The 24,800-nt window shown below is 37.0% G+C and overlaps 1 protein-coding gene across 6 annotated transcripts; it reads left to right on the plus strand.

The window, feature by feature from the left end:
- Positions 1-2,210: 2,210 nt before the first annotated feature.
- On the plus strand, positions 2,211-7,650 carry LOC148874835 (uncharacterized). 6 transcript variants are annotated; one of them, XM_088942331.1, is made up of 5 exons: positions 2,211-3,277; positions 5,340-5,416; positions 5,532-6,056; positions 7,174-7,338; positions 7,422-7,650. In XM_088942331.1, exons 3-5 carry the CDS (start codon positions 5,693-5,695, stop codon positions 7,469-7,471), a joined length of 579 nt encoding a protein of 192 aa, XP_088798457.1. In that variant the 5' UTR covers positions 2,211-3,277; positions 5,340-5,416; positions 5,532-5,692; the 3' UTR covers positions 7,472-7,650. The 6 variants fall into 6 exon arrangements, 5 of the variants coding, with proteins under 5 accessions (XP_088798457.1, XP_088798456.1, XP_088798459.1 ...); XM_088942330.1 differs by having other exon boundaries at positions 2,334-2,418; XM_088942333.1 differs by having other exon boundaries at positions 2,339-3,373.
- Positions 7,651-24,800: the final 17,150 nt, after the last annotated feature.

A 24,800-nucleotide genomic window follows, 5' to 3' on the forward strand; every position in this document is an offset into this window, starting at 1 on the left:
ATAAGTATACGGCCTAAGGGCATTGCCATAGGGCTCCGCGCCTAAGATGTTTCATGTATGTGCATTTTGTGAAGCCTATGGGCATAAGGGGCTCTACGTTAGAATTGTTGTATATTGTGAGTATTAGTGTTTGTTGTGATTTATAAAATTGCGTTATAGGAGTTTTTAGGTTATGTTATGGCATGAAAGTGCTGTGCTTATCTGTATGAGCATTGTCCATTGCAGTTTCTATAGTTTCTAGATTTGTGTACGTACAGATGGTATTAGGCAAGTGGAGAAATATAATATGGGTTTAAGCATGCACGAATTGCAATGTAGTGCATTTTCAATACATGCAAATCAACACCAAAATATGCATACCAAACATAAAAACTCATAAAAATGTTTCTACCATGCCTAGGTGGCATAAATGACTCGAAACATAAAAGAAAAATCCAAAAAAAATGCTTAATGTAGGACTTTTGAGCATGAACATTTTTGTTCTCAAAGATTAGGACAAAAAAATGCCCACGCTACCAAACACCATCTATATTGCTTAGGGTAAAATACTTAAACTTCCTTGGTTTTTTTCCTAAGTAATGAAACTACTCCTCTCTTTTCAAAATAAACTTAGGCCTCCTTTGTCAAATCCTTTAGCCATTAATTTTAATAGATAAGTTAAAAATACAATTTTCCCTTAACAATTCTTGAAATTCTCAAAAAGAATGTATAAACCAATATCCGAAAAACAAATATCTACAATAGTCTTCTTATAATTCTATAATGAGCTCTTTGCTTATGATTTTCATTGTCGTCAAGGGAAATTTCCCATTCAATTTATTATAAACTTCCATAAGTTTTTTATAAACTACAAATATTGCATAAGTGATTAAAATACAACCCATTTTGTTGAGTCATACCCAATAACTTGTATCAATATTATATATAAAAGGCAACTTTATACCTTACATCTCTGTAAAATCTTTTTCTTTTTTGTCTGACCAAAAGTTTACTTTGAGAATACTTTTTCTGCTCATAGTTCTATTGCTAACATTTTCATTCTTTAATGGCGAGGTGTTCTTAATGATACAATATTGCATTGACAATCTCCAATTCCCTGGTATATGGAGTTTTCCTACAAATCTTCTCCTCTCTGTCTTTGATGTTGTTCTCCTATTGCACTTGCACCGAGCTTTTGAGTCATAAATACCTCTCCTTCATTTTATTACATAATTGGAAGTTTAATTTCAAAACTTTGTATATATATATATATGTCCGTGTGTGTGAATGAGTTAAGGCTGAAATGTAATGAAAAAGTAAGAAAAAGTTTAGAATGAAAAGGTTTCTTTGTTCATGAAAGTAAGCTTTCTTTTCATCTTATTATTTGTTATGTTTTCTGAGTACTATTGGTTTCAGCCTTGAAACTTTGTTCAAATGGAGATTTTTTTTTTCAAAGTGTTGGTATTTGGCTATAAAATGGTTGTTATGAACCAAACAATGAAACTAAACTCTCACAAGCACAAAAACAAGCATAGGAGAAAGTCCATTTTAAGAATAATCTAACCTTGAATTATATGTATATAAGAACAGAACTACCCATTTTTTAAAAGATTTTTCAGAAGAAAAGGACAAATGAAGCTTAGGAAATTTTGGGTAAAACCCCGCCATCGGACTCAAGACCTCCCAAAATACATATCCAACAAATATCAACTTCAAATTCCTTCGTTTACCCTCTAATCAAGTGAAGATTCTATTTTGACCCCTTTTGTTAGCCTAGAACACCCACACCTATTGACCCCAAACATACCAAAATACTTGCCTATAAAGTTTCAATCCAAGATTCTCCCATTTTCCCTTCCATGAAACTAAAATTCCATTTTGGATTCTTTTATTGACCCAAATTCTACAATCATGAACCTTTGAACCAATCAGACATTTCTAGTAGATCCTAAATACCCTAAAATGCCCACCTATAAAATTTCAGCCCAAAATACCTTTATTTGCCCATTTGCCGCACCAAGATTCTATTTTGAAGTCCTTAATTAATCAAACCACTACCCTCTTAGATCTGCCCTATCTAGGCCTATTTAGACTAATCCAACCCTAATCAACTCAGAATATTTGAAAACCCCACCCTACAAAATTTCAGCCAAAATACCCTAATTTATCCTTTCATCTAAAAAGCACTGATCCACACATATACAAACCCTCTCACCAGTAAAAGCCATCTTAACCCATTGATCTTTGACCCCAAAAATCCCAGCCATGCATCACCAAAATTCCACTAAATTTTCTAAATTATTAAATTGCCCTTTTACCCATATAAATTTAACCCATTCTTTCTCATTCGCTCTAATACATTCTAAAATTCTAATTAACGAAACCACTCAGAGAATCCACTATTCACCATCGTCTTCTTTACTCTAACCAACGGCAATGGTGATCCTCTTCAACTTCGATCTCTCTCTCTCTCTCTCTCTCTCTCTCTCTCTCTCTCTCTCTTCTTCTTCTTCTTCTTTCTTTCACCATCTCTGCCTCTCCCCTTCTATCATCGCCACTACAACGAGTTACTACAATAGATTGAATCAATTTTCATTCTCCCCTGGACTCTTAGCTACCTCCTCTGATAACCCCACTATTCTCATAGCCTCTTAGTAAATTTGTCTTTGTTATCTCTCATTTCCCCCTCTCAGAACCCCAACCGAACACATGTCATTTGTATTCTCTCATTTCTTCATCATCGTCACCGGTGGAGTAGAGCAATAGTGACGATAGCAATTCAAAACCCCCTCTCTTATTCTCCCTATTTTCCTTTTCTTTTCTTTCCTCTTCCTTCTTCCTCCTCCTTTTCTTCCCCTCTTACTCTTCCTCTCCTTTCTCTCTATTTGCCCCATTCGCAGATCTCTATTCTTTGATTACAGAGAAGTCTTCATAGCTGCGGCAACCTCCCTGTCATTCTCTCATCTTCCTCCTTTCTCCTCTCTTTGTTCTCTCGTCCTTGGCGTCTTCGAATGCAACTAGCGGTGGTGATTGGGGGATTGTCATCAGAGCTTTCATCTTTAGTTGGCCAGTGAAAGCCATATTCAAGTTTGTTTCATCCCCACCAACCTCTTGATAAAATCCCCAAATCGCCATTTTGAAGATAGGTAAAACATGTACCATAATGCATAATGCCATGTCTTCTCTTCAAGCTTCGGTTAAAAACCATCAATCTCTGTCATTGGAGGGAGGAGAATAGGTGCAACACACTTCCTGTTCCCTTGTTGCAACGGTTGGTTTTAGGCCAAAACCCAACCAGGTAAACCCCTCCACATTATCCTATGCTAAACTTGGGATCTTGGGGGGGGATAACTGATGGATTTGGTAATCGGTTCCAACCAACCAGCTCCTATAGGTGCTCAGTACCGACCTAGTCTTAATATGGTTTCTTCAAGAACTTCTGTTAGTTTTTTTTTTTTTTTGAAATGTAATCGTTAGTAGTTCTTGATTTTCTTTTGAAATTGGTGTTCTTGTGTGATGATTTTTGCCTATAGTTTAGATTCTAGCTATGTTAAAACTGATAAAACTTGAATCCTAATATCGTATATCTGTTCTTCGAGTTTTTGATTGGATTAGGTTGCTATTTCTTGTGTATCTGGTTATTTGAATGTGTTGAATAATTATTTCCTTCCAATGAAGCTAATAACTAGAGGAAGCAATAGGGGGGTTGGCTTGTAGATCAGACTATACAAGGGAGGATGTGGATTTTAAAGGATAGAGCAGATTCGAGAAAGAATAAAAAAATAGAATAATGATAATACCAAAAAATTTGGGAAAGGGGAAATTGACAAAGAAATTGAGAATTTTTTAGGGTAGAATAGGATAAATAGACAATAAATCCAATAAATAAACATAGAAATTGGGTCCCATAAAAATGAAAAATGATAAATAATTGATAAATCTAAATTTAAAGAAAAATGCAATAATAAAAAAAAAATTAATGAAAAGAAACATAAAAACATAAAGATGCAATGAAATTCCAATTATTTATATAGATTTTAATTGGAATTTCTGATTATGTTTAGGGCACCCATATTCCTGGTTGTGTGTTTTTAGTAACTGGAATTTCATATTGCATTAGTGACATTTATATCCTATTTCTAGATTTAGTTCTGTCCTTCTGATGCTATTCTGGGCTTCTGTTCGATGTGTTGCAGTTTCTATGGTTTTGGTTGAGTATCACGACTTTACTGTACTTTTTGGATATAAGAAGCTTCCTTTTTTGCTAGGTATTTGAGGTCACCATTGTTGGGATTTGTGGTGAATATGTTTCATGATTGGCAGAAAATGGATTAATGAAATAAATTTTTTTTTTCTGCATTTGGTATTTGGGATGGTTGGAATATTGCTGATATCTTCTATTTGGTCTCCAAATGTCCCCTGCTTGGAATCTTACCAACTTGGCTACCCAGACTGGTGAAGCATTTACTTGAAAATTTTCTGATTCGGTGTACTTAAATCTCATGTAGTATTCATTGCTATCAAAGATTAAGCATTGTGTTAATTGCCGAAAAGGGGAGCTTGTAACTGCTTTATATTCATTTATCAATAAAAAAAGGGAAAGAAGTAAAAGAGAGAATATTGCTAAACAGAAAAGAAAGAATGAAGAAAGGAAAATTCATTTTGCATGACTTCATTTGGATTTAATTAGTTTATCTTGGTCTTGGGGATTTTGAAAAAATTTCCCCTTGTTTATGATCATTAAATATGTACATTTTTTAACCCATAACGTGCTTAAAGATAACTTTTGTAGAAGTTTTTTTTTGTTTTTCTTTTTTTTTTTTTTTTATAATTGATAACTTTTGTATAAGTTGATGTTTAATGTCGTCAAAAGTTTTATTTCCTTCTTGATGACTACACCATTTGATCCTTCTTTTCATGGGGCTGGGAACTTCCATCTAAGCACTAAGCACGTTTTGTTTTGAGATGGAAGGGGCTCAATTTAAAAGTTCAATTTCTTTTTTTTTTTTGAGGTTTTTCATTTTGTTTACTTAACCTTCTTGCTTTTATTGGTGCCCAAGACTTTGAGTTGCTTTTTTCCTTTTTTTTTTTTAATTTTAACCATGAAAACTAGAAGCATTACTAGCAGTTGGTATGCTTTACATTGATTATGAAAGAAAATATTTCTGTATGCAACTTTGTGCTTCTGGTACTGCGCTAACTTCTGCTTGTTTGATTTCGATATGGTAAATTTTTTCTTTTTTTCTTCTTATTTAATGTAACTGATTGGTTCTTTGTTCAGGTTTTGAAACTAAGACCAAAGAATAAGGTTCGATTTGTTGGTACAACATTATTAAACATTGCAGAATTTGCTTTTGCAGCTGAAGAGAAAGAGCTTGAAATAAATGTCCCTCTCATTCTGCTTAGTGGCAATGTTGATCCTCAGCCCTCTCTTTGTGTATGTGCTTTTGATTATATTTATTTCTTTCTAATTGCCAGTTATATCTCATTTTTCTAGACTTTCCATTTTTCTTTATATTTATAGATTTGTTTTTATCACAATTATCTCTCAGCTTATTGGAATTGAGAACAACCCAAGAGCATGTAGAGACAGTACCAAGATTGATAGTTTTGGTTCCACTATCACCTCGGTTTGGAGAATCTATCTCAACAGAGAGGAATGATTTTTTTGCTCTCAAAGCAGGTCTAAGAAAAGTAAAAATATTCACAAAGTATGTATCAACTCAAAGATCTAAGAAGGCATGCCATGAGGAAGAGGGGAGTGAGGGCAGGTGCTCTGCAAGGAGTGATGATGCTGATTGTATATACCCATTACTCCCTTGATGATTTTGATGATGGAGAATTGGAGGATGGGAAGGGAGATTCTAGTTTTAGGAAGTCATTCGATTATGGTACCTTGGCATATGCAAACAGCACTAGGAGATCATTTTACTCTGACAAGAGGATCAGTGGGGCTTATGAGGATTGGATTTACTACAGCAACCACAAATCGAATGTGAGCTGCTTGCATGCCAAGGATTTGGTGGCATCAATCGGATGTAGGAGGGCTTGGGCTCCTTCTCATATCCAGAACGGAGGTAGGCTCGCTTCCCAGCATTCCATGTTTATTCTCTAAATTCTAAATTTGGATTTCTCTAATGATGACTATTATAAAATTATCTTACAAGAAGCTATTGACAAGCTAAAAGCAAATACTAGAAGACTTGTTCATTCAAGTATGTGTACTTTTTTCACATCGTTATGTGTCATGCTTTCTTGCTTGCACATGCATTCCTGGTTAAGGCATGATAATCATGCTGTAGTTCAATTTTCAGAAAGAATTGGGTATATTTTTTGCTTAGTACAACTCACCTCAAAGCTCAGCTTAGCATTTATCCCCAACTTTCTAGGATTGGTTACATGAATCGTCTTCTGTCATTGTTCTGTATCAGGAGCCAAATTCCATGTCAAATCATACGCCCTTAGATTATTTTCAGCACCTTCTTGGTATTCTCCATGTTCTTTTAGATCCTTCTACTTGTATCAAATTACTCCTATTGGTGCAATTATTAGTCATATATGCACCAGATCAAACCATCTTGGTCAACTTTTACTCATCTTGTCACTAATTGGAACTATTCCTAGGTTCTCTTCAATGCACTTAATTCTTTCCTTTCTAATCTTTTCATTCATCCATCTCAACATTCTCATCATGGTTGAAAATGTCTATATATTTCAAGAACATATTTCCATTTCCATGGGTACTAATATGAAATATTATTGGAGTATATCTTGACAAATTTCCTAGTGCATTTAAAATATTTTATATTGTATATATTGGAGTTATCATTAATAATAGGGCTAGAAAAGCTAATGAAAAATTAAATAGAAAAGCTAATGAAAATTAGGGGGCAAGGTAATGAAAATTACCTCGTGATGCCTTGTATATATTATGAGGACAAAGGACTGGCCCATAGATAGGTTTGAGCCGCCATAATGTGCCACCTATCCCTTCTTTTGAGCAGAGGAACCAACATTCTATCTTTATTCTCTAAATTCTGACAGATCTTATTACTGGAAGGGTAGATTTGGAAAATGACTTATACTTAGCTTGGATTGGATGGTAATAGGAAGCAACTTCTTCATAATTCAATACTTGAGTTCTTAGAATTTTATATACCATATTGATCTTACTAAGATAATTTTTCTTTGCAGGGTTTACATCTGGACAACATTCTTGTTGTTTTTTCTTGCCATATTCATTGCTTTCATTGCCATCACTAAATTTGGAAGGATTGCATGGGACATTTTGGCATGTTAGTATTATAGTTTTTCTTTTAATCCAAGAGGCCATCAAGGATTGCATTATATTTTGCATAGGTAAATATTTATTTTTATACATATTTTTATCAATATATCATTTACTTTACATTTTCTAACAATTTGTATGTTATGATTTGCAGGTTTAAGTGGATTTGCATGGGAAGATGTGCTACATTATTTGACAAATTGAATGTTTCTGAAATCCTTGTATTTTTTTATATGTCAATTGGATGTTGTATTTGAACAATTTATTCTAGATATTATAGCAATTAATTTTGTAAATTAATAGATTTTGCTTTAAATTGCATTTTTTATTTAAATTGTTTATAATTATATCAATTGTCATGAGATATGTATTAAACATGTATTAAAGTGATGAATGTTGGAATTAAAGTGTAGGTACAAAAAAATGATGCAATTAACCTAGTATAAAAATAACAAAAAAAAAAAAAAAGGAAATATCAAATCCGGCAGTCATCAAACTGTCGGTTTAGCCATAAATAAGACCTAAGGCGGCGGTCATATGAGATCTAAGCCGGCGATTTAGACTGCCACTTAAAAACCCAAGCAACATTTGACAAAACCTAAGACAGCGGTCACATGATATCTAAGCCGGCAGTTTAGACCGCTACCAAAAGATGCAATTTATGTTTGACAAAACCTAAGGCGGCGGTCCGAACTGCCAGCTTTATTGATGCTAAACCGGCGGTTCTGATTGGCCGCCGCTTTAGTGCATTTCGAACCGCCTCAGATCGGCCGTCAAAGGTGGCGGTCTTTTTCATCTGAGCCGATGGTCCTGATCTAAGGCGGTAGTGGCTTAGGGGGCGGATGCTTGATCGTCACCTTAGATCAAGAGCGGCGGTCTAAAGGCCTAAGTCGGCGATCTTGAGACCGTTGGCTTTGACCATTTTTCTTGTAGTGATATTTGGTGATTTCTAATAGGGGCTGATGTTGCCCAGACAGCCTAACCCAAGAGGCGGGTGAATTGGGTATTGAAAGATTGTTCCCTCAATGCTATGAGTGTGTGTGTACGCACGTGTGTGTATTATGCAAAAAATAGAACAATCAATCAAATAAAATAGACAAATATAAATGACTGCAAGAAAGTAAATTACACAAGGATTTTTATAGAGGTTTTTCTAAACATAGGCTTATATCTTTTTCTTAGGCATCTTTTTCAAATTCTACTAAAGAGTTGAACTTTTGGGTCCCACTAAAACCTTACAACCAGTAGGACTTTTGGGTACTTATAAGACTTGAACAATTGAACTTTGGGGTGTCAACCAAACCGGAACAATTGACTTATGAGTGCCAACCACACCCTTAACAGTGTTCACTCTAGAACACAAAGATGTGATAGTTTTTAGCTTGGGAATTGAGGTTTAAGTGGGACCCTCTTATATATTATTTTCTACATTCGTTAATTTATACATCAATAGTTTTTATTTTATTCTTAGTAATGTGTGAGATTTAACATGCTGAAGTTTCAAGTAGGATCCACCTATAATTTTTCATTTTTTTTGGCTTGAAGAATGTCACATTAGCATTTCTTATTATTTTATTCATTATTTAACGAATTTATCAATGACTTCTCCAACATCGTTTATTTTTACCTAATGTTGGCCTTTCTAGCTTAGTTTGAAGTCGAAAACGACCCTTTTAGTTATATTCTTTAGGACCAAAAGTGGCTTTCTACACTACAAGAAAAAGCGGTGTAAGGCACCGCCTTAGATATAAGGTGGCGGTCATTAGTTTGCTCCTTAAGCCACTACCAACTTAGATAGCAAAGACTACCACCCTTGATGACAGGTCTGAAGCGGTTCAATGATCTCTAAAGCGGCAGTATGCCACGACTGCCGGCTTAGCATTAATAAGCATGGCGGTTTAGACTGTCGCTTTGGGTTTGTCAAAACATTATTTGCATTTTTAGGTAACAGTCTGAACTGCCAGTTAGATATGACTGTCACCTTAGGTTTGTCAAAACGTTAATTGCGTTTTAAGTGGTGGTTTAAACTGCTGACTTAGATATTATATGACCACAGCCTTAGATTTATCAGAACTTATTTGCATTTTTAGGTGGTGATCTGAAATGTCGGCTTAGGTCTTATATGACGGCTACCTTAGGTGGCAGTCTGAATCGCTAGGTTAGATCTTATAAGACTGCCGCAATAGATTTACCAAAATGTTGCTTCCATTTTTGGTGGCAGTCTGAACAGTTGGCTTAGATCTTATATGATCGCTGCCTTGGTGTTGTTTATGGCTAAGCCAACGTTTGCATGACTGTCAACATTGATTTTTTCTTTATTTTTATACCAGGTCAATTCCAACTTTCTTTTTTTACACCTACCCTTTAGTTCCAACATTCAACACTTTAATACTTGTTTAATACAAATCTCATGAAAATTAATACTATAGGTGAGGTGTGGTTAGGCTATGTGAGAGTAGGCTATGTGAGAGTGGTCTCCTTAAAAGACAAAAGAAGACTGGAAACAGGGAATGAGTTGTACACGGTGATCAAGGAATCTAATGATAGAGTGGACCAATGGTCGAATGAATACCTTTCGTTATGAGGAGGATCCTCATTTATAGGGAGGGATCCGAGGTCCCGAAAGGAAGGAGCCAAAAGTGTTCGATTTCTATTAGGGAAGAGAATATTAGACTTGTTGTGAGTCATTGATGAGGAGTGATTTGGCCCAATCTAATAGATGGAGAACACGTGGACGCGACCTGCCAGCTAGATTATGACTCAACACCTTTGGACATCTCAGCAGGTCGAGTTACCTCGGGTGTCTCAATCACTTCAGATAGCACTGAAGCCCGGGTACCTCAGATGACCAAGCTTGCCGAAGTGACATGTAGCAGAACTCTAGAAGCTTCTCAGCTACTTCCAAGCCTTTCGGGATCACGCCGCACAACTGTAGGCCTTATCCTCATCCCGCCCGAATTGGATGGACACGTAAACCTTATCAACTAGCACATTTTTCGCCTTTCAGAGCGGAACATACTCCTACATCTCAAACCGAAGATCACAGGAGTGTTTCGTGAGACTCACGAAAGCCCAACTATATAAGGGCATTAATCCCTAAAGACCCAGGTATTCATGATACAGTGCATTCTAGCATGTTATCCACCTTTCGGAGCGGAACATACTACTACAGCCCAGACCAAAGATCTTGGGAGTGTTTCGTGAGACTCATGAAAGCCCAACTATATAAGGGCATTAACCCCTAAAGACCTAGGTACGTGTGATACAGTGCATTCTAGCTCTCAAGTTAATTACTTTCAGCTCGCTACTCATATCTAGTACTGAATTAAGCATCTGAGCGATCTCGCTGGGTTAGCCATCTTGGGTTCTCTAATCCATCTGTCTTGTAGTTCGATTAGTCTACTTCATAGCCGACATCCGAGCTTCCTTCCATCTACGAGCATTCAGATCGCGCACTATCAATTGGCACAGTCTATGGGAACCGCAACAGAAAAACTAAGTTCCTACTTACCTTCTTTGCTTAATGGCATCCTCAAGCAACATCGAAAAGAACGTCGAGATGACTGCCTCTAGGGGGCAGGAGCATACCTCCACTAACCAGGAGTTCCCCACGGTCTGTATCTGCCAATTTACCATGCCCCTCAATATTTTGGGGATTCTGACTGTACAGACTCAACATGCAAAGTTTCGTACCCAACCATTGAACGTTCCGCTCCCCCAGGTGAGTACCACCTTTTCAGTTCCTAAACCCTCCGTGGTTCCTCCTAGAGTCGGAACTTAGCAGTTTGATGGGCTGGTGCAGAGTGTTAGGATGATGCAGTTGTAGATGCAACAGGTTCTTTAGTTCTAGTAGTACCAATAGTACTAATTCTACTAGTAATATCAGCAACAGTTTCCGCCACTACGGCCTTACAAGAACCATAACCCTCAGTAGAACAGGACTCAAAATCAACCTCAACAAAATATGCGATGATCTCCTCCCCGAGGTGCGGAGAACACCCGGGTCCCCATTCCTTCCTGGGACCGAACCCCACCTCGGGACTAGAATTTATAAGAAACCACATCATACTCAAGTACTCAACATATGTGAACATCTAAACAATTTTATTAAAATTATAATCACATCAATATTTAATAATTCAATTTAGCACATACAATATAAGTCAACACAAAATATTGTCAAAAATTAAAGAAAAAATATTTAGTAATAGAAGTGTAAAACATACCTTCATGAATAATGATGTCCATTAATAACCTATATAACATACAATTCAAAAATAATTAATAAATAAATATTAAAATCATAATAAAAATTAATTATTTGATAAATTATTTACTTATATACCTGAAATCATGTGATGACAACCAATAATTCAGTACCATAGGGAGTTTCTTGCAAGCTCATAATTGCTTATATCTACATTGTGTTGATCTCTAACCAAAGCTCAATATTTGCCCCAATTCATTCTATTAGAGTATGATGTATATATTTGTCTAAAATGCTCAAATTGCTCCCTAGTACAACATTATTGATAACAAGGTTGAGTCTGATAATTTGATCCATATCCTTTAGCAAAACCACCAAAAAGCCAAGAACTCATTGTAGTTCTAGGGGTTGTAGCTATACAACCCGTGTCATATGACTCATATTCATACTCAGAAGAGCTATATCCATAATTAGAATTTGAATTCAAGCTCATCCTACTTAATCCAGGCATCATCTCATTACTTTCCATGGATCTTCCATAATGTTGGTTCCATTCATCTGATCATCCATAACCATAAGAACCATAATTGGAACTATCCAATAATTGCATGTCTTTGTGACTCGAATGGTATTACTCTTGACTAAATGGCATTGAATCATCCATAAGTGGTATATATTTGACAAAACTATTAGTAGCATCACCTTCATTATGACTACCTATTCTATCATAGCCACCTCTATCATATTCACCACCATCACCATCACCGCCACTATCACTATCACCACCACCATCAACATCACCACCATCACCACCATCATCATTAGTAGACTCATTACCATTACCAGTCCAACTATTGCCTGTCTGTTTTCGGACCTAATCATCAACATTTATCCCCATTTAATTTGCAATATAGGGATCAAGTCTTGGAGGATTACTTGGTTCATCTAAGACCCTTGCTTTTGTGTCTTTATCTTCTAACCAAGATATCACTGGATCTTCTTCATTATATATATCATCAAGATCAATTGGGTTGAAGTAACATTCTGTATGCCTTCTATCTCTAATGAGGTGTCTAACTCTCAACCTCATGTTATAGTGGACATATACTAACTTCTCTAAAGTGTCATAGAATAGACGATTTCTCTGCTTTGTATGAATAAGGCTGAAGATACTCCAATTTCATTCATAACCACTAGAAGAAGCCGTTTGTGATAATACTCTTAATGCTATTTTATAAAAATGTGGGGCATCTTAGCCATAAATCAACCACCATTCAGCTGAAAAAACAAATATATATATATATATATATATATATATATATATATATATATATATATACATTTTAATATAAATATAAAATGTATAATATTAAAAATACAATTAATTAGTTAACAACTTGATAATTAACATTAAAGAATAGAGAAATCAAGAATATATTAAAATTTTAATTTACCTTGGTCAATTCTTGTTTTTGTTTTAACGGCCATAAGATCTACAAAGCCACTTAATGCTTCACAGAATATTTTTGCCTAAATTGAGAATAACAGATATTAGTATCATATTATCAAAATATGTTTATTATATAATTTATCAACTTACACAAGTACACTTTACCTCTTATAAGGCAATGGCAGCTCTGGTTTCATCTGGCTCCAGGCTTATAATGACTTTTTTCAAAGATGACAATAAATCCTCATTCAAAGCAAGATCATGAACATATTGAAAAGTTGGATTTAAATAATATGTTGAAATTTAAAAAAAAAAATAATATTATTAATTGACATCTTAAAAACTCATTTAGCAATTAGCATAAAAATATAAAACGTTGGAGATTAATGATATAATTAAATAGAGTAAAAAACACCTGCTTTATGCAAATGGTGAACGAGTTGTGTATTTCATCTCTTGTTTATAATGTCCAGGATGTGTTTATTTGAAATTAGAAATTTCTCTTTAACCATCTTCTTCACTCTACGCATTACCTCATATACAATTCCTATTGTTGCTCTTTTTTCACCATCAACAATTTGAAGCATTTTTACAAGGGGCTCAGTCAACAAAGTATATTGTTGAACTAATTTCCAAAAGTTGTTGTCATTGATAATATTTTCAACTTCTTCTCCCCCTTTTGTTCTTGCTTGTAATAGTAATTTCCATTCATCTTAGTCAATCATAAGTCTCAATGCTATCTTTTGAGAATTTAGACTTTCAAGAGCAATATAATGAGTAGCAAAGCAACTTGGCCCTGGATTTATTAACTCTCTATTATTTGTCAAGCTCCTCATCATGTTGAGAATAATTGAATGATTACAAATGAAATTGGTAATAATTTTTCCCCTTTCAATCACTCTGAACACCATAGAAACTTTAGCAATGTCTTCTAACATTAAATCAAGGCAATGAGTTGTATACGGTGTCCAATACAAGTGTTTTTTTTGTTTTAACATTTTGCCAGCTACTTTATAAGCACTTCCATTATCAGTCACAACTTGTACAATATTTTCTGCACCAACTTCATCAACCACTGCATTCATCAAATTAAACAAATATTGTGCATTATATCGATCACCAAACGCATCAATAGATTTATGAAATATTGTTTGCCCATTACAATACACCATAAAATTAATGATCGACAATCTAGTTGGTCATGTCCAACCATCACACATAATAGTGAGCTCATATATTTCAGCTTTTTGGAATAATGTTTTGAAATGGCTTTACAACTCTTCAACTTCCTCATCTAAGAATCTCCCCATAATTTCATAAGATTTAGACCCTTGTACGCCTTTTCCTCCTTTTGCAATTTCATCTATCATGATTTTATAATATGGAGAGGTTGTTGCATTTGCAGGGATATGATTGTATAGAGAAAACTTTGAAACAACTCTTCTAGCATCATTTCCAGATCCATGGTCATAACACCTTAATTTTTTTCCCAGTATCTTTGTCTCTATACAAAAATCTGTCCATTTCTTCTATATCAGAAATGCCACTTTTTGATGATTTTTTGGACTTAGAGGGCTTAAATATGTTAAATGCTTCTTTCCAACTCTTTGCTCGAAAGATACCACTCTTGGTTTTAGATAATTGTGGTTGTGAAGAACCACCCTCCTGGTGTTGTGATTTTCTAAATTGGGGCTTATTGCTATGAAATCTTTGTAATTGTTCTTGTTCCCATTGAGAAGCTCGTGATGCTTGTCTACCCATATTGAATGCCCTTTGCTCTATATCATCATCATCATTATTATCAATGTTAACATACTCAAACCTTTCTTCATCATCATCATCTTCTTCTTCGTCCTCATCCTCATCATCCCTTCTGGGCCTCAATGTTCTTCCTATAACTTTTTTCTCTCTTTGTTTTTGTTTCTTCAACATCTCATGTTCTTTGAGATGTTCTTTCATTGCCTTGGAAATTTCCATTGGGCACTTTGGATAATCAGAAACGTTTGGATACCCTCTAGCCAAGTGATGTTTAAGACGAGTTACACCACCGCCTTTCAAAATCTGCCCACAAAAATTACATTTGGTAAGGAGCCTATTATTATTTACTCTAGTACCATATCTACATCCAATATCTGGGTCTTCTTCCCTTTTAGGTGCCATATTAAATACTCGGTACAAAGAGCACTTCATAATTCACATAAACCATAAAAATAAATTAGAAAACACTTAATAATCATATTCATATTTATTCAATATAAATGTCATATTTATTCATGATCCGCATTTCCAAATTATTATTCAAATTTAAATAAAAAACCAAATGATCTATGGAAATGATAAATTAGCCATATATTAAGAATATATTCAGTGTTTATGAAAAGATTATAATAAAAGATAAATAATTAATATTCATTTTTAATTTTAAAACTGATAGATCAGCCATATAGTAAGAATATATTCAGTCCTTAGGGCTATATCATAACAAAATATAATTAAATATTATTTATTTTTAATTCTGAAAATTATAAAAAATTCAAAAAATCATATTTGAATGATAAATAACAAATAATCTATGGATATGATAGATCAGTAATATATTAAGAATATATTCAGTGTTTATGGACAAATCATATTAAAAAATAATTAACTAATATTTATTTTTAATTCTGAAAATAAAAAAAGAAAATTCAAAAAAATCATATTTGAATGATAAATGTCAAATAATCAATGGATATGATAGATCAACCATATGTTAAGAATATATTCAGTCCTTAGGGTTATATCATACCAAAATATAATTAAATATTATTTATTTTTAATTCTGAAAATTACAAAAAAAATAGAAAAAATCATATTTGAATGATAAATATCAAATAATCTATGGATATGATAGATCAGCCATATATTAATAATATATTCAATGTTTATGGACAAATAATATTAAAAAATAATTAAAAAATAATTAATTAATATTTATTTTTAATTCTGAAAATTATAAAAAATTCAAAAAAATCGTATATTTAAAGAATAAATGCCAAAATGCCAAATGATCCATGGATATGACAGATCAGCCATAGATCTACAATAAATTCAGTCATTATCTACAATACATTCAGCCATAGTTCATCCATAGTTTTCTAACACATTAAGTGCTTACATTCAAATAAAAAAGCAATTTTTTTTAATTTTTTTCTTTACTTTTATTTTTGCATATTTCTTCATAAAAATCCATAGATCTACACATATAATAAAAAAAATGTGATTTTTGACATGGGAAATGTAGATCAGGCAGGTTTAGAGCATTTCAAAGCATTCAGACAAGAAAGAAACAACAAATCAAAGATATCAGATGAAAAAAAAAATTGTAAAACTCACATGTTTTGGCAATATTTTCCAAAACTTGAAAAATCTTCCCAAATCTTCAAGTTTGGTGCATTTTTGTTTTGTTTTTGTTTTTTTGTTTTGTTTTTTTTTTTTTTTTTGCAGATCTAGAAGTGTAGACAAGTATGTGAGAGGTTTGGGAGGGAGAGAAGTCTTTTTTTGGGAGAAAGAAGCCTTCTTTCCCCAGTTCAAAAAATTTATCTACCACCCGTATCGTTTTGGAGCCGTATCGGTTGATACGACCCCATATTGGTAGCATATTGACCGATACGACATTGATATGGGTGATACACACCTGCTTCGCATCGATACAGGTACCGATACAGTGAAAAGATACGAAACTTGCAAATTCCTATCGTATTCCGTATCTTACTATAAAAGATACAATACGATACGCCCTGTATCGGGCATATTGTATCGATACTTTGAACCTTGGCAACAACATTTGCGGTGTGAGAACTGTGATCCTTAGGTTAGTGATCGCCAACTTGGGGAAAGAGGAGCGGGCTCACGATGAGACCCCTCTGTCCCTCACAACAGTCAGCACCAAGTCGTAACCGCGAAGATGTGGGCAACAAGAACCCACTCCGACCTCGTTACAATGTTCGGGAACGCAAACAAACCAGAGTCGAGGTGTAAGACAATACCGATGTGAACAACACCAATGTAGAAGTAGCAAAGAAGCGACGATCTCACAAGACACACCGATCATCCGCCAGGAATAGTCCCCCGAAGAGCAACCAACCACTAGTACCAAGAAGGGTGAGGGAGGAAGTGAGCTCGGTAGTTGCACAGCCGGCCCCTGTATTGTTGAGTCGGCCCTCCCCCCTGGCATCAGAGATTCTCACGGCTCCAAGGCTAAAAGATTTTAAGACACCTACACTGGAGACTTATGATGGGAAGTTTGATCCCAATGACCATGTCAATGCTTTATCGTCTCTGAAAGGATGGCATATCCATCATATGGATGGCTGAACCTTGAAGGAATGTTGGTTGAAATTTCAAAAATTTCCTTTCTCCCATCCAAGAATCATATTCCCAATTTAGAAAACTACATTTTCAAGGTTCGTTCTTGTAACCAAACCGGACCAAATTTGAAACCAAGATTGGGGAGAGGTATACCTAATACGGAATCCACACAAAATTGCTCCTCCCAATGTAGGTATTCACACACAAAGAGTGTACCAAATCCTCCCTCCATTGAAGATGACACAGCTTAGGTTGAGGCAGGATCAATAGGTAGTTCTTCACCATGAACCTTTGATTCTTCAGCAAGAATCGAATGGGATTGATGAGAATATAAATTATCATATTTTTATCCCTAAATATTCATTCTTTTATACTTAATTAGTACTTAATTGGACTCATCATTCTTGTATTTCGATTTAGGGCATGAAAGAAGGCGTCAGGAGAAAAACAAGGCTAATCGGGTAATTTTACCCAGTTTCGGAACCGCGAGATGATTTGGGCATAACTCTCCCATCCAGACTCCGATTGAGAAGATTCAAGATGCATTGGAATTATAAGGGATAAATTCACAACTTTCATGTTTTGGGTTTTGACAGATTTGGTCTGCATCGAGTTCAAAATTGGGCCCAAAGTAGAAGCAAATTCATAGTAAAGCCCAATTCGCATAAAAGCCTTGTAGCAGCCCAATTTATTAAAGAAGCCCAACTCGAATTCATGAATAAAGAGTCCTATCAGATTTAAATTTCAATTGCAATTCTAGAAAGATAAAAGATTGAGATTACTAGATAGGATAGGATAGGATAGGATTAGATCAAATTAGGACTTTCTATTTTTAAGAAAGAACTTCTAAGAGGAGTTGGACACAACCCCTCCTCCTAAAGCTATATAAGGGGGGGGGGGGGGACTAGCTTTTGGGCATCAAGCATTCAAGCTCTCTCTCGGAAGCAATCAAGAAGACAATCAAGAAAGCTTCAAGAAGTAGATCAGCAAGGCAAGAAGGCTTCAAGAAGGAGGTGGCGGCAAGGAGAAGACAAGATCTCAACTTCAAAGGTGACATCATGAGTTCTTTCTTATACCATGTTCGTTTAATTTCCTTTATCATGAACTAATCTATTTGTAGCTAGGGCTGTGGGAAGCCTAACCACGATAATGAATTGATTTTTATTCTGATTTATCCAAGATTGTTATTTTCATATTGTCTATGAGTTATTATGCATAATGCGATTAAGAGCTTGGCCACCTCTTAATTGATTTGGTTTGTGTGAATGAAACGAGAGAGGAATTCACATAATTGACTAAATAATTCATAGTGTGAATTGAATGGTATATAGAGATATATATACATGATTCATCTGATGATATAATTTTTTCATAGAACTTAATGCATTTCTATCACGAGAACTCTAGTCGAGAGATCGAATGGTTACTTGATAGAGGTAGATTTGATATATCCTAAGAGTGAATATTAAATAATTTTGGAAAAACTTCAGCTTATGAAAATAAATTATCTTGGTTAATCTAATAAATTGATATCTATTGGAATGGTTAGGTGGACCAACAGTCTTAGCGCTTCCAATTAGATTGTTGCAAGTTTTGTCATTGATTGCCCTTATTTTTATTTCTTTTTCTTCTATTCTTAATTTTCAGTAGTTCCTATTCTTAGATATGAAATTCAGTTGTCCATATAATTGAGGAAGGCTATAGTTCTAATACTTATTTTGTTAAATCCTCGTGGGAACGATATCATTATACTACTTGATAACTAGTGCACTTGCTAGGGTTATATAATTATAGCTACCAGGGGTAGTGAGCACAACTTCAGAATTGTTTAATCTAGCAAGAAACAATATCAAGATAAAATCTTGATTAGTTCCAAGAAATGGAAATCAAACAGGTTGGTGGGGCAAGAGCAGGGAGAGAAAGAACTGAAGGTAGAAACAGTCAAACTGAGTTGTCTTCTGAGTTGTCACTGAACTATTTAAGTGATAAGGATAATCCCTTATCTTATCTACAGATCAAGATCAACTATTCCTAATCAAATTAGGAGTTCACTGATCCAAATATCTATTTTGATCTAGACTCTTCAAGTGAATAAGAGTTATCCTCTTATCCTTATATGATGATCCATACCCAGATTCACCCCTATTTAATTAATCCAATTAACCCATTTCGAAATGAGCTTTAGGCCCATTAAGCTTTCAGGCACACTTCCTTTTAATGCTAGTTAGCTTAGTTCTCTTTGTATGGCATGGGACCCTATCATTGATCTACACATCTGCCACATGGGTTCAACCTACCCTCTATTACAAGGCTAGGCCGAATTCATTGCTGAATACAGTGAACCCTTGAGTCCATCACTATGGGCTCTTAATGGGCCCAACATTTACACTAAATGGTCATTGGGTCCAGCCATCTTATGAAGGCCTAAGGACTGTGGGCAGATGCATGATTAGCCCATCAAGTATAACCTTCAATGGTCTTACACTTAACCTTTTAGCCCTTAATGATCAAAAACTGTCCGACAAGAGAGGACCTCTCCCTCGGCTATAAGGTATAGTGCTGTGCTCTCTACTCACATGGATCCTAAGAGTTAAAACCCTTTTGCAAACAATTTGAAATCATAATATATAAGTATATCTCTATATAAATATATTTTGCAAAACCAAATTTCAAACACATTTAAAATCCACTACCAGAAGTTTAGGTTTCCATCAGAGAGAGTGCACTTCCCCAGCCATTCACTTTGTCCGACAAAGGGGCTGATCTCATCACTATGATCACTCACTTAGATGAATTCTCAAACTGTCCAAATATGCCCAGGTTTTGACCCCTGCTAAGGATCTCATTGATTGGCATATAAAATACAGCCTAATCCAACACCTATGCAGTACCATAATCGAGTCTAGGGGTTAGGTGCAACATTCCAGTTTTTTCCATCTATCTCCAAGGTCTAGGGCAATATTGGAATTTCATTCAGTTCAGGGTTTCAAGAAAACGCACACTGCATGTACCTCAGGTCTCACCCTGGTAGCTGAGACAAGCTACCCCAACCAACTTTGTGGTACATCAGTGTCAGCCTTGGCAGGATAACTCTCCCCAGATCTATCCAACGACTGAAAATACTAAACTAACACAAGTCTCATATGTGCTCAGTTTAAGGGTATTACACAGAAACACACTACAATAACATGAATCAAATATGTACTTTATTCATTTACAATAAATGTCATAATGTACATCATGCTAATGGGAGCTAAGTGCATACACTATCTAACAATCTCAAATGTTCCTTGCCAGGGCAAACGAGGCGAGCATGTGTGTAGCCCTTTCTACCACATTCAGAGCTTTAGCCAGACAATGGTACAGGAGTTTAGCACTAGGCTCAATTAAGAGCTGGAGTTAGTCCGTAAACATGTTTACTGCACACTTTATCACCAGTAAGAAGTGCCCAAAATTTGTAGCGAGCATTTTGAATGTAGCCCAGACGGAAAACGAGTCGATTAGAAGCTACATTAAGCACTTCAACGAGGAGTGTTTGTAAATACCTGACCTCTACTCGACCGTGTGCCTCACCACAACATAGAAAGGAGTTTGGCATGTTGAATTCGCATGGCACCTTGGGGTGAATCCACCAAAGACAATCGACAAGTTCCTAGACGATGCCGAAAGATTCATGAGGACAGAAGAGGCTCTCGGGTCCAAGGTAGAAATTCAGCACGGAGAAAAAAGGAAGAGAGAGAATGAAGGAACCAGTAGCAGCAAGCATCAGCGGAGGAAGAGCAAGTTGCCCAGAAGAAGTAAGTCTCCGCATAAAAGAAGCAAATCACCACCTCGGGGTTCTTGCTCAGGTCAGCGATCTAGGACCCCTCCAGTTGAAAGGACCACCTACACTCCCCTCAATGCAAAACGAGGTGAGATCTTGATGGTAATCAAGGATTTTGGATATGTCAAGTTGCTGCCCTAGATTCAACGAGATCCAACAACTAGGAACCCGAATGTCTATTGCCACTTTCACCGTGACATCGGGCACAACACAAAGGAATGCCAAAATCTCCATGACTAAATCGAAGAATTGATTCACCGCAGGTATCCAGAGGAAAAGCTGATCCGTGGGGTGATCAACATGATCACCAGTGGGTCCATCTTTGTGGGGTGTAGCACAACAGCAGAAAGGGCCTTGGTTCGGGAGTTAGAGTACGAAGATGAGAACCCACCGAAGCGACCTAAGGTAGAGGAGCCCATCTATTATACCGAGGACGATGCGCTTGGGATCCAGAATCCGCACGATGATGCCCTCGTCATCAAACTTGTAATCGTCATCAAACTTGTAATCAACGACTTTGAGGTAAAGCGGGTACTAGTAGATTCTAGAAGTTCGGTAGATATCCTACTTTTAGAAGCATTCGACAAGCTGCAGTTAAATCAAGAGGATTTGAAGCCAACATACATGCCTCTGGTTGGGTTCAATAGCGAGGTGGTTAGGCCCCTCGGTCGAGTTACAGTACCAGTTGCACCAGGAGCATGGCTCAACTCGGTGCGCTTCGAGCACACATTTCTGGTGGCCGTGACTCCGTCCCCCTACAATGCCATCCTAGGTTGGATCTTGCATGTCCTACGTGCAGTGGTGTCGACTTATTACTTGTCTATGAAATTCCTGATGAGCTATGGAGTGAGGGTTGTATGAGGTGGCCATCTTGAATCGCACAAGTGCTATGTGGCTGCATGGAAGGGCAAGACCAGGTTGGCAAAAGATGTCGATCTAGAGCCACCCCCGAGCATGTAGAGGAACAAGCCGCCACAATGGAGGAAACAATCCAGATACTGGTCTCTGAAGCCGAGCTGACGAAGACCCTCCAAATCGGTGCCCTACTAAGTGAACCACTTCGTTTGCAACCAGTAAGTTTCCTACTTGGTAATTTAGGTGGTTTTGCTTGGTTCACAGTAGAAATGACTGGCATAGACCCTAGCATAATAACTCACAAGCTTAATATGGACCCCTCAATTATGTCAGTTAGACAAAGAAAATGAAACCTTGCCCCGGAGCGGTGGAGGGTAGCTAACGAGGAGGTCAAGAAGCTCCTCATAGTAGACTTCGTTAAGGAGGTCCAATACCTGAGCTGGGTGGCCAACTCCATGATTGTGAAGAAGGCTAACTAAAAGTGGTGCATGTGTGTCGACTACACCGACCTCAATAGAGCCTGGCCGAAGGACTGCTTCCTCTTCCTAGAATAGATTGCCTGGTAGACGCGACCTCGGGGCACAAGTTGCTGAGTTTCATGGACGCTTACTTTGGCTACAACCAGATTATGGTGAACTTAGTTGACCAGGAGAAAACAACTTTTGTAATCGAACCAGGGCTATATTGCTATAAAGTAATGCCCTTCGGACTGAAAAATGTTGGAGCAACCTTCCAGTGACTTGTAAACAAAGCTTTTGAACCTTTGATTGGAAATAAAGTGGAATGTTACATTGATGACATGGTCATGATGACCCAGTTTTCAAATTCTTTAATCGATGATTTAAACTACGCTTTTCAAATTTTAAGGAAATTGAACATGAAGCTCAACCCAAACAAATGTGTCTTCGGGGTCATGTCGAGCAAATTCCTTGGCTATATTGTGAACCAATGTGGCATCAAAGCCAACCCAGATAAGATAAAGGCCATACCAGATATGAGATCACCCCAAAAATAAAGGAAGTTCAAAGGCTAACTAGCTGGGTAGCTGCCCTAAACTGGTTTATGTCTAAATCGGTGGGCCATTGTTTACCCTTTTTTAAGGCGATAAAAAAGAATGAAGACTTTGAATAGATCGAAGAGTGCCAGCTCGCATTTGATGAGCTGAAAAAATACCTAAGTACAACACTGGTTTTAACCCGACTTGAGGAAGGAGACTAGTTGAAGCTATACCTCTCTATGAGTGATGAGGTGGTCAGCTCGGTACTAATCAGAGAAGTAGACCAAGTCCAATGGCCCATCTACTATGTGAGCAAGGTTTTGCAGGCAATAGAGACCAAATATCCCGACATCAAGAAGTTGGCCTTGCGCTGGTAGTATCAGCTCAAAAATTGTTCTCGTACTTCCAAGCCCACACGCTCGTCGTCCTCACCAACAAACCTTTAAAGCATATTTTACTAAAGCTAGAGGTGTCGGGTAGATTGACGAAGTGGGACATCAAGCTGAGCAAGTACGATGTCTAGTTCGAGCCACACCCAATAATCAAAGCTCAAGTCTTGGCAGATTTCGTGGCGGAATGCATGTTCAGCGCACTGGCCCCTGAGGTGGCTGAGCCAATTGGCACGTCGAAGGCATCAACTAGTGTGGCACCGGTCTCGGTCAGAGAAGGCCCGACCTTGGACAAGGAGCCCTAGATCCTCTATGTAGACGGCTTGTCTAATTAACGAGGAAGCGGTGCTGGACTCATACTATACAGGCCAAGCGAGGTGAAGCTGAAGTACGCTCTCTGGTTCAGATTCAAGGCATCGAACAATGATGCGAAGTATGAGGCATTGATAGCCGAGCTGAACTTAGTGAAAGAGATCGGCACAAAGCACATCATAGTATGCAGCGACTCCTAGTTAGTCGTGAACCAGGTGAACGACAAGTACAAAGCTCGGGATCCTACGGTGATGGCTTACTTGGCCAAAGTAAGGGAACTCTTGTTGACCTTGTTCTCCTGGTTTATCCAGCAAATACCAAGGTCAAAGAATGTTGAGGCCGACGCATTATCACAGTTGGCCAGCACAAGTGACAACACCATGAGAATAGTGTACATAAAAGACTTACGTCGGCCTAGCATTCTTGGGGGGGCAAAAGAGGTCGCTCCCGTGTTGTAAGCAAAACCGAGATGGATTGACCCAATTGTCAACTTTCTGCTCCACAGGACCCTGCTAGCAGATCGCAACATAGCTCGGCGTGTAGAGTCTCAATCAGCTCGGTACTCCATGAGATCAATGAAGGCCTTTGTGGAGGACAGCAAGGGTATTATTGGCCCACGATGAAAGCAGATGCGCTCGAACTCGTCAAGAAATGCGACAATTGCTAGAGGCACACCAACATCCTCCCTCAACCCGCCGCCAACCTAAGATATTTGACCAGCCCGTGGCCTTTTGCTCAATGGGGGATAGACATTCTCAGTCTATTCCCGCCAGAAATCGGACAGGGAAGATTTTTAGTCATGGTAGTTGATAATTTCACGAAGTGGGTGGAAGCTGAGCCACTGGTGCTGATATCAGATAACGGGAAGCAGTTCGAAGATATCAAGTTCTAGAACTGGTGTACCGATATGGGGATCCAACAGAATTTCACTTCAGTGGCACACCCACAGGTGAACGGATAGGTCGAGGTGACGGATAGGGCCATTCTCTGTGGACTAAAATCTTGCTTGGTGCGAGCTAAGGGGTTGTGGGTGGACGAGCTGCCCAGTGTCCTCTATGCCTACAAAACAACTATCAAGGCTGCAATAGGAGAGACACCATTCAACTTGATGTATGGAACGGAGGCCATGATTCTAGCTGAAATCAAAGTA

This window comes from Nelumbo lutea, chromosome 1 (assembly GCF_056320005.1).
Source record: "Nelumbo lutea isolate HS-2025 chromosome 1, American lotus-T2T, whole genome shotgun sequence".
Lineage (NCBI taxonomy): Eukaryota > Viridiplantae > Streptophyta > Magnoliopsida > Proteales > Nelumbonaceae > Nelumbo > Nelumbo lutea.

Bases quoted from the DNA above. Each gene is read 5' to 3' on its own strand.
- LOC148874835 (XM_088942331.1), top strand. From the start codon at position 5,693: ATGTATCAACTCAAAGATCTAAGAAGGCATGCCATGAGGAAGAGGGGA. The intron at 6,057-7,173 runs GTAGGCTCGCTT...TTTTCTTTGCAG, and splicing joins TTCTCATATCCAGAACGGAG to GGTTTACATCTGGACAACAT. The intron at 7,339-7,421 runs GTAAATATTTAT...TATGATTTGCAG, and splicing joins TTGCATTATATTTTGCATAG to GTTTAAGTGGATTTGCATGG.